This window comes from Lolium perenne, chromosome 1 (genome assembly GCF_019359855.2).
Source record: "Lolium perenne isolate Kyuss_39 chromosome 1, Kyuss_2.0, whole genome shotgun sequence".
Lineage (NCBI taxonomy): Eukaryota > Viridiplantae > Streptophyta > Magnoliopsida > Poales > Poaceae > Lolium > Lolium perenne.
Genome location: NC_067244.2, coordinates 71,900,784 through 71,911,815, shown reverse-complemented (window position 1 = coordinate 71,911,815; position 11,032 = coordinate 71,900,784). Strand labels below are relative to the sequence as shown.

General features: G+C 47.0%; 1 protein-coding gene across 1 annotated transcript; it reads right to left on the bottom strand.

Annotated features, from left to right (window-relative positions):
* Positions 1-6,251: 6,251 nt before the first annotated feature.
* On the bottom strand, positions 6,252-9,605 carry LOC127296950 (transcription factor MTB1). The gene is made up of 2 exons (XM_051327200.2): positions 9,295-9,605; positions 6,252-8,351 (listed from the first exon to the last, which is right to left on the bottom strand). The coding sequence occupies exon 2, from the start codon at positions 8,338-8,340 to the stop codon at positions 6,547-6,549; it is 1,794 nt and encodes a 597-aa protein (XP_051183160.1). The 5' UTR covers positions 8,341-8,351; positions 9,295-9,605; the 3' UTR covers positions 6,252-6,546.
* Positions 9,606-11,032: the final 1,427 nt, after the last annotated feature.

Here is an 11,032-nt window from a genome sequence, read left to right as displayed (position 1 = left end):
GTGTGTATGCTATGTTAGTACTCGGTCTAAATTGCAACGTTCTATTATGCACTCTAGAGGTTACTTTAATATGAACTCCGGATGTTGTGGAGCTTGTTTACTCCGGCTTGAGGTGTGCTTTTATAGCCCTACACAATGAATGGTGTTTGTTATCCAACAAAAGAGTGTGAGAAAGTAGCACAAGTGAAGAGAAGTTATTTATTTATGTGATCATTGTTGAGAGTGTCCACTAGTGAAAGTAGGATCCCTAGGCCTTGTTTCCAAATATCGAATCACCGTTTATTTACTGTTCTATTGCATGTTACTTGCTGCCATATTTATTTCAGATTGTTATTACCACTCATATTCATCCATATCACTTGCATCTTACTATCTCTTCGCCGAACTAGTGCACCTATACATCTGACAAGTGTATTAGGTGTGTTGGGGACACAAAAGACTTCTTGTATCGTAATTGCAGGGTTACTTGAGAGGGATATCTTTGACCTCTACCTCCCTGAGTTCGATAAACCTTGGGTGATTCACTTAAGGGAAACTTGCTGTTGTTCTACAAACCTCTGCTCTTGGAGGCCCAACACTGTCTACAGGAATAGAAGCGTGCGTAGACATCAGTGGCGCTGTTTCCTGGAAGTATTGCAAGCAAATCATCTTAATGAGGTCAATTATGAAAGCAGAACTCACAACATTAGATACAGCTACTGTCGAAGAGGAATGGCTTCGTGAGCTCTTGATGGACTTGCCTATGGTTGAAAAACCAATACCGACAATCCTCATGAACTGTGATAATCAAACTGTTATTATTAAAGTGAAAAGTTCCAAGGATAATATGAAAAGTTCCAAACATATCAAGAGGAGATTGAAGTCTGTCAGAAAACTGAAGAACTCTGGAGTGATAGCATTGGATTATGTCCAAGGTGCTAAAAATCTGGCAGATCCTTTCACAAAAGGACTATCAAGAAACATGATAGACCTTGCATTGAGGGAGATGGGTTTGAGACCCACTTGAGTTGCCGAGGGGGTAACCCAACCTATGTGATCGGAAATTCCGTGAACTAGGACTTGGGAAAACAAACCGGAGCAACTGAGTTGAGAGAAAATTTAATACTCCTACTCCGCTGCAGATGCAATTCTCTCATAGTTACAGTAAGGCAGGTTGACAATGTCTTAATGTGTTCTGAGCGGCTCTTGATGAGCGAAGACGTTGTCCTACAGGGCGATCTTTAAAGAGCACACCTATATGAGTAACACTGCTGGTCACAGTGTGGGAGATTTGAGTGAATCTCTAGTAAGCTCATGAAGGGCCGAGGAGTATGACTTATAAGCTCCACCCGAGGGGAAGGCTATCGTAGTCAAGTATCGTGCCGGCTGAAACTTGTTGCACAAAGACTGACAATTCAAGGCATAGTCCATTGTTCACTTGTAGTCAAGTGTAGCTCCTTGTCTAGGTGGAAGTTCAACTTAACAGTCTCCACTGAAGTGCACGTATATTAAACAGTGAATAGAACTAATGTGTCATCTGATATGCATATGAGATATGGTGGGGGATTATTGAATGTAGATGGGCTGCAGCCCAGTAAGGCAACCCATATAGTCTACAATTCCTGAAATCTCAAGGTCCATCACATTGGCAGCTTGGGATAGCCTTGGGGGACAAAGTTTAGTCCCACATTGCTAGTTGGGAGAGAGTTGGAGTGGTATATAAAGGTTGATGTTCTAGTCCTTCTAAGTGAGTGAGAATAGAAGGAGCCCTCGCGCACTACTCCTCCTTCGCCCGCCCCGCCTCGGCTTGGCTCGTCACGCATGCACGTCGTGTTTCGTGACTCGAGTTCGAGTTCGAGACACACTCAAGGAAGCCTAAATTTTTGCTTGGTGCACCAACTGAGTTGGGTACATACCTGCATGTGCATGCTCGCCGCGTGTCCCTGGCTTCCTACGCGTGGCAACGTGGTCAGGTCGGCTCTCCTCCGAGGCTATACAAGGAGACAAATCAGATATGGAGTCTACAACTCTCAAAATTCTCTAGTCCGTCTCTCTTACGAAGTTCCTTTTGCTGCGCTACTCTCTAGTCATCCCCATCCCGGCGACTACGTGCACAGCCGTCCGGGAGAGCAGGCCTCCGAAACCCCGTCCGTTGAAATCCTGCACCGGGAGGCGGGCGATAAGGTTTTTTGGGAGCGTCTCGGCGCGACTGCTCGCTGCTGTTCGTGCTCTTTTTCGCCGGTTCGACTGCTTCATCGACGACTCCAACTACACCATGACATCAACAATTCCTATAGTGGTGCAGGTGCGACCTTCCCGGTCGCGATGTACGTGTTTTTTCTCTCCTACCTTGCACTGCTACTTATTTCATGTTCAGATCCGATGCATGTGCTTAGTCTGATGTGTGTAGTTAAGTATGCTTGTGCATCTGTAATGTTGTTTTCGGTAATTAAACTCACACAAAAATTGCCTAATAATCTAACATCTACATCTGCGAACTAATGAAAAAATTCCGAAGAAGAAATTGGTTTCACTAGACAAAACACTATTCCGGTGAAAGAATGCAACTATCAAGTGAAATCATCTTATTGTACGGAGCTAAACAAGAACACTAGAGAATTACATGAAAGTTACTCATATGACAAATCATATGGGCAAGGAGGAAGAACGATAAAAAAAAATACGAATGGTTGGTCTGTCTGGTTTGTGCCTCCACGCATATCAAAATTTTAGTCACGTGGAAGCCTCTCACTCTTGTTTGGTTCATTGCCAATTTTTTGGTGGCCAATGGATGGTTTGCGGGTTTGGGCCTTCACAAACTGATGCCAATTCTTTAGACCAATTTTAATAGTGTAGGCAGCTGCTACGTATAAGCCAAGTGCCATATCATCTATAACCAATTTAGAGCCAACATATACAATAGTGAGCTATAAGAATATAGTACTCCCTCCGGTCCGAAAAAAGTGTCTGATGGCACAGTCTAATTAATTTTTACAATTAACCCCTTCTAAACTAATGAAAAGAAGCACAACCCCTCCCGATCGGGAATTCAAATTTCAAAAAGAGCTCCACCACCTAGCTCGCAATCTGATCGATCGCGTAGCTCGCGGATCGCTCGCCCAGCTCGCTTGCCTCCGGCCCTCCGCCCTCGCGATCTGATCGCCCAACTCGCTCGCCTTCGGCCTTCCCGCTCGCGATCTGATCGATCGTGCAGCTCGCGGATCGCCTAGCTCGTTCGCCTCCGCGCTCCATCCAGCCAGCTCCCATGATCAGCAGCTTCACGCAGCACCTCCGCGCAGCTCCCGTGATGTCTTCTTCCTCCCCACGTAGCTGATCAGCTCGCTGTCCTGGCCGGAACAATCTGTTCCAGCCATGGCTGGAGGAGGTACCAGCTCCGGATCCTAGCCGGCGTCTCCTCTAGCCAGATCGCGAGCTCCTCCGCAGTTCCTTCTCCCTCCTCCAGCCAGTTCCTCCTCCTCCGGCCAGTTCTTCGAGCTAGTTCCTCCAGACTACTTCATGGCCCCTCCTCCGGCCAAGATTTCCTCCGCGGCTCCCGCCAGCTCCTCCATGCCAGCGCCTCCTCCACGCCAGCGCCTACTCCGGCCAGCTCGTCCTCCACCAATGATGGAGGCATCAAGTTCTTCCTCGTCCACCTCTGGATCATCTTCTTCCACCTCCGGATCATCATCTTCCTCCTCCACTTCCGGATCTTCTTCCACCTCCGGATCATCATCTTCCTCCTCTGCCTCCGGATCATCATCCTCCTCCAGATCAGCATCAGGTACTCCTGCACCACATCAGTCTACACTCATGGTTACCACAGTTGGTTAAACTAAAGTTAATCAAAAAATTAAACTAAACATACACAAACCATGTTTTAATGTGCCTAACTGAAGTAGCAGCATACATATGCTGACCTATACTGCCATGCACTATCTATATTTTTGACAACTCAAGAGATGAACATAAATGCTTGAAAGCAACCAAGCAAACTCACCATCTTTCAACTCTACTTGCTGCTCCATTTTGCAGCACCTAGTCATTTTGCTGTACACATGCTTGGAGATAGCTGAACTCCAGCACCTAGTCATTTTGCAGCTACTCATCATTTTACACCTACTGATTTTTTCATCATTTTGCTTCAGTTGTACCTGCATATCATAGAAATGCATATTGTTATAGCTGCATCTAACATAGTTTCATTATTTTACAGCTAAGCGGAAGAGAAACATGCCAGATGATCATAAGTTTGGAGCTTATCTTGCATTAGAAGCTCTCAGTAAAGACAAAGGCACAGCAGTACAACCAAAAGATAAAGAACTTGTAGCTAATCTACTGAAAACAAGTGTAAAAACAGTCGAGCGAATATGGAGGAAGGCAAATGAGCAGATTGCAAGAGGAGAAGAAGTCGATGTGTCTAATAAAAAGAAAGCGAGATCTGGTCGCAAGAGGAAAGACCTTGGTCTATCAAGGATAACGACAATTCCTTTCAACAAACGGTCTACCATGAGGGCACTGGCCCTGTCTTTGAACGTCCCGTATACAACATTGCAGAGAAGGTTCCAATGGGGTGAAATTAAGCGAGTCACTAACAGTTTAAAGCCTTATTTGAAACCAGCAAACAAAATTGATAGGCTCAACTTTTGCATCAAAATGCTGGATCCAGGATCACTATCTAATGCTGAGCCCACCTTTACTGATATGGAGAACATTGTACACATAGATGAAAAATGGTTTGACATGACCAAGAGAAGAAGAACATATTACCTACTGCCTGAAGAAGCTGGTCCTGAGCGCAGTGTTCAAAACAAAAATAGCATAGGCAAAGTTGCGCAGTGGCCATGCCAAGGTTCAATGCTGATGGCGAAGTAATTTTTGATGGAAAGATCAGAGTCTGGGCCTTTGTCAAGGAAACTCCAGCATCAATCTAACTCGTTTTTGTGAAATTGTGCTGCAGGAATTTGAGAAAATGACGGAGATGGTGGAGTACAAGGAGGAGCTGCGGGGGCATAACCAAGAAGCAATAATAATCTTACTCGCGCGTGTAGCTATGGTGCAGCAGGCCCCCGCATGGATCAATCTTTGAAGATGATGGTGTCGGCGAGAGCCATGAGCGGGCCAAGATAGTCTGGTGCGAACTTGCGTGCGCAGCCGGCGGGGTCAGCCATGTCGAGCAGCGTGGGGAAGTAGCGCATGCAGAGCTCCCGGAACTTGCGCCAGAGGCGCCACTCGCGGACGACGATCACAGCGTGGCGGAGCGCTCTCTCGATTGATGTGGGTGCAACCACCTCAATCACCGGCACCGACGCCTTGGACCTGCCCACGATCATGTCGTTGCGGGAGCAGGATCCAGCACGTCCGGCCTCGCGGCCACCGGATCCGGCGCCTCCGGACTCGTATCCACCGGATCAAGCCTCGCCGACGCCGGATCCGGTGATTCATCACCGGTTGGATAAAAAGGCAAACTTTTTTGGCGGACGATGGGGCTCGCGCCGAGCCGGTGGAAGATGGAGGGGGCTTGAAGCGAGCATATGGAAGGTGGAGGGAAAACACGGTGAGGCGAGGGGAGCGCGGCGGCGACACGAGGCAGGGAGAGAAGAGCAGAGCGAGTGGGGATGGGATGCGGGTGGGGGTGGGACGCGGCCATCGGCCCGTCAGGACTTGGGAGTGCGGGTTGACAAAGAAAGAAGATCGGGGGTTATTTTGTAAAATCGCCTTTCCGACTCTTTTTTCGGACCGGAAGGAGTACTTAATTAATTGTGATCCACCTTTCACTCTCACAAAATGCCTAGAGCACGTGCTAAAGCTGGCTCTTGCATAAGAGCCCACTCTCCTTCTCTCTCCTCCAACTAAGCAATAATATACTATTTTAATCCTTATAAGCAGCTGACTAGGATTTATTGTACTTATTCTTAAGCCTTCTCTAGAATTTTTTTCCAAAGGCAAATAATTGGCTCGCCAATGTTGGCAAGGCACGCACAGGCACAAACCAAACGTACCCTAATTCTGCCAATTTCTTTCAGAAGTTAGAAAACATAACTCATTTGCTGAGTGATTAACAAAAAGATGTCTGCTTCCTCGCCCCGACCCTCAACATTTGTGAAGAAAGAAGACACAAAACTATATTTATGTATTTCCTCCCTTTTACACCGTGCACGGACAATGGAAAGAATTATTTCCACACCTTCGACATTATTCAGCCTTGTACATAACATATCAACATGAATAAAATTCCACATTTCTAAATGGTGGTATCTTTGAAAGTAAAGGGAGAAACAAAAATCCCATCTCTGATGGTAGTGTTTATTGATTCATAATAAATAGCTAAGAACATCATGGCTATAATCTCCCTCCAGTAGACATCAAAACTGAATCAACCACAGGACAAACGGTTAAAGATTTACAGCAGTGAGTTGCACTTACAGATATCTTTACTAAGTCAGAATCTGAGATTTCTGTGGCCATGTAGCAATTACATGGACAATATAGCGCTACCAGTTTCCGTAGCTACCTGTTCAGAGCCAGAAAAGCAGTACGCCCTCTAGTGCATCAAGTAATCGGCCAATTCTACGTGGGACGCATTGCACGAGACATAGCAGCAATCAGTTTCTCTCTTGTTTGCTGTTCAGAGCCAGGGGACTTGATAACGAAGGAATGCACAACAGTGCCGTTGTTAGATGCGATCTTTGATTCACCCACTTTGACTTCTGCCTCTTCAAAAGCTTGGAACACATTCTTTATCGGATAGTTGTCCATAGGAGACATTACACGAACTAGAACCTCGTCTCGGACCACCTGGATATCGATTTCTGGCCGAGGTGTTCGGACCCTTTGGTCTACTGCACCAGACTCATAGAACATCTCTCTCTCCGTCTCCATCTCTTTGAGCTTCTTCTGGAGATCAGTGATGTGCGTTATGGCATCTCCTAGAAGAGATGCCTTGTCCATTTTCGAGATGTTGGGAACAACAGCTCTCAGTGCATAAAACCTCTGATTGAGCTTTTCCCTCCTTTGGCGCTCAGCCTCAACATGGTTAAGTGCCTCCACCCTCCCGTTTGCTGGTTTTCTTCCCCTCTTTCTTGGTTGCCGTTCATCCGTTGCATGCCCCCCTTGCTCCTTAAAGCCATCCACACTGCCATTCTCCCCATCATACAAAGCTGACTGTGAAGTCAAGATACCAGATTTTGAACTAGAGCCTACGCTAAAATCTATATGTGTTGGTGTTTGTGGCTGAGATGGTGGCTGCGTCAGTATCTGCAGTGGCTTCTGAACCTGAAACGGGCTCAATCCAGGGCTATGTGGAGCTCCATTACTGCGATGCGCAGCCTCATTTTTCACAACTAGTATGCCATTGCCAAATTTCTGGTTATGAGAATTCAGGCCTCGAGCTTGACTCCATGTGAAGTTCTGCAAACCTTTACGGACATTGGGGAGCAACAGGCTCTCACCACCACAATGCTTCTGCATATCCCATGACCTTTCATCCAGCTTTGATGGACCTGCTGCCGTGTTGGATAAAGGTCGACTGAGATTCAAATCCTTCCCAAAAATCTTGGCCAAACCAGGTGATACTTGAGCAGAGCCATTCCCCTGATGATTCTCAGTTGCTGCCTTCTTACTGCTTGCCCCTAGAAACACAGACCTTATGATTTCCAGAGCTTCAGCACTCTCAGCAACATTCTGCATTGAGCCTAACTCAAGTACACCAGTTTCAAATGGCAGTAGAACAATAGTCCTAAATCCTGCTGCACTTGCAAGGAATCCCCTATAGCAATAATTTGACGGGGAAACCTTGTGCGGATTGTTTGGAATCCAAAGGGGTGCACCTGTTGCAAACACTTTGCCAGGGCCACCTACATGACGTGGAAATGCAAAGTACATAGATGCTAGGAAGAACAACTCAGTGTCAGTCACCTGGTCGATTCCCGGAGCATAGTCCTCCTCATCAGCCCCACCAAATGCTGTATGCAGTCGCTCCAATACCCGCTTACGCATCCTCTGCCGGGTCACTGAAGATGCATCATGAACACCACTGTGAACAGTTGAGTTCATCTCGTTATCATGGGGTTCCCGACAAGATCCGTCACCCCAGCCAAGGACAAGGTCACCAGACTTGGTCCGGGAGAGCTGCCAGAAGATGGCATAGTTCCAACAAAGGCTTTGGCTATCAGCTTCAACCAGATCCTGGAGTTTATTTTGCAAGCCCACCAAAACAGACGCTGCTACAAGACCCTCAGATATGGCACCACCACCTTTTGTCAGATATGCAAGGGCATCTGAGCCAAGCACAGAAGCACAAAGGGATTTGTCCTCCTGAGTCCAGGACCCTCCCGTGCCTTCCTCCTCAATCTCCGTCTTCATTGGTGCATTACCTACTCAAGGTGGTAGGAGTCAGGTTGAACACCAAAATGAAAAAAAAAACTTGCAATATTGACCAACTAAACAACATTTTGGAAAAAAAAAATATCCCAGGGCCTATAAATGAAGGAGAACACAAAACAGGACCGCAGTTCCTTTTATTTTGGCAAAGAATGGGCTTCCTTAATCACCCACTTCCACTGAAAAATGACACAGTGCCACCCAAATTCAAACAGCATGCAACTGATTCAGTATTGTACCAACTGCCACCTTTAACATTGATCAAATTTGTTGTAAAAATGTGTCAGTTACTACTAAAACAGAGGTATCTGCTGTATTCTACAGAAATACTCCCTCCGTTCCTATTTAATCGACGCGGGGGAGAGAAAGCTAATGAACAAATAACGTATTGATAGATGTCAATTAAAATCGGACAGAGGTAGTAGGTGGCAGCAACTGCAATACTCCCTCGGTCCACATTTACACGGCGTCCTTCTTTTGCATGCTCTAAATTTGACCAATAATAAACAAGGATTATGGCATTTAAATTATACCATTAGAAACTTTATCTGATACAAATTCAGCGGTATAATTTTTATTGCACATAAGCCATATTTTGTTGGTCAAAACTGAACCTCAGAATATGTGTGTGCCATGCAATGGTGAAGGAAGGAGTAATACTACAATCATAGCACGAATACCATTCTATCTATGTTTAACACTGATTGCATGCAGTCGAGCAGATTATCAAGTTATGATGTTATTTTTTGTACGGTTGCCATTAAACATCAATTAAAAGGTTTTAGCATAGTTTACTTTATTATTAATAGAATGTCAATCAGGAAGGTACCGGATCTACAGCGGATCTAGATCTCGATGGCTGCCTGGTGTGCACCGGCCACCCAGAAATAGTGGAGGTCAGTAGGAACTAATCCCAGGATGTAAACAAGCTCATACCTCAAAACCTGATGGCAAGAGGTTGCTGCCGGGGCGGAAGACCGCGGGGCCGCGATGACGCGCGATGGCGAAGAACGGGAAAGGCGATGGCGCGGACGCGCGTGACAAGCCGTCGGAGGAAACCGGGTGGGGATGGCGGATTCAGGCGACGGCGTTGACGCTAAGCTGAGGCGCGGCGGGGGCTGTACGGCGCGCGGTGGAAGACGCACGACTGTAGGCTGTAGGACGAGATTGGTAGGTCACTAGGGAGAGGAGGAGGGAGAGGAAAGAAAGGAACCTAGGTGGAGGAGATGGATCTGAGTGTGCAACTGTGGATGGATGGACAGCAGATATTTTTCACGAGTTTTTTCTTTGAGCTGATTCTTTTCTGGATTTTGTTTTCTGTGGAACTCTTCTAAGGGGATCATTGATTGGGCTTAATTATTGTTTTTGCCGTTAAGCCACGTGAAAATGGTTTAACCCCTCGCCCTCGCAACCTTGACGGCAGAATTCGAAGATAATTTACATAAACTAGCCAAAATACTTGACTTCCCCTACCGCGCTCCTTAATTTGACTACCTAAACTACTATATTAGGCCTCGGATTGTCACCGGGGCAGTTCTTGCGGCGGCGGAGGGTTTTTCCGTGCCGGCGACTCCTATACGACGACAAGCGTGGCCACCTCGAACGCCATCGAGCTCCCGCAGGTGAGAGGCAGCCCGTCTGCGCCATTGTCGTTGCCGTCTCCGCGCAGGGGAAGCGCCGGTAGCAGCGGGCTGCACAAGCCGGCGGGAGGCGCCTCGGCTTCTCCTTCGCGCGCTGATACGTCTCCGACGTATCGATAATTTCTTATGTTCCATGCCACATTATTGATGATATCTACATGTTTTATGCATACTTTATGTCATGTTTATGCGTTTTCCGGAACTAACCTATTGACGAGATGCCGAAGGGCCAGTTGCTATTTTCTGTTGTTTTTGGTTTCAGAAATCCTAGTAAGAAAATATTCTCGGAATCGGACGAAATCAACACCGGAGATCTTAGAATTCCCGGAAGCTTCCAGAGCACCGAAGAAGGGCCAGAGGGGAGCCAGGGGGGCCCCACCCCACAGGGCGGCGCGGCCAAGGGGGGGCGCGCCCCCCTAGTGTGTGGGTCCCCTGTGGCCCCTCCGACTCCGCCTCTTCGCCTATTTAGTCGTCCCTGACCTAAATCCTCGACCCCGTTCGACGAAACCAGAGAAAACCATCCAGAGCCACCGACATCGCGAAACTCCAATTCGGGGGACAGAAGTCTATGTTCCGGCACGCCGCCGGGACGGGGAATTACCCCCGGAGTCATCTCCACCGCCGTCTCCACCGCCATCTTCACCGCCATCGCTGTCTCCATGATGAGGAGGGAGTAATTCACCCCCGGGGCTGAGGGCTCCGCTGTAGCTATGTGGTTCATCTCTCTCTTTATGTGATCTAGTTGAATATCATCTATGTGCTACTCTAGTGATGTTATTAAAGTACTCTATTCCTCCTGCACGGTGTAATGTTGACAGTGTGTGCATCGTGTAGTACTTGGCGTAGGATATGATTGTAATCTCTTGTAGATTATGAAGTTAACTATTGCTATGATAGTATTGATGTGATCTATGCCTCCTTCATAGTGTGATGGTAACAGTGTGCATGCTATGTTAGTTCTCGGTGTAATTGTGTTGATCTATCTTGCACTCTAAGGTTATTTAAATATGAATATCGAATATTGTGGAGCTTGT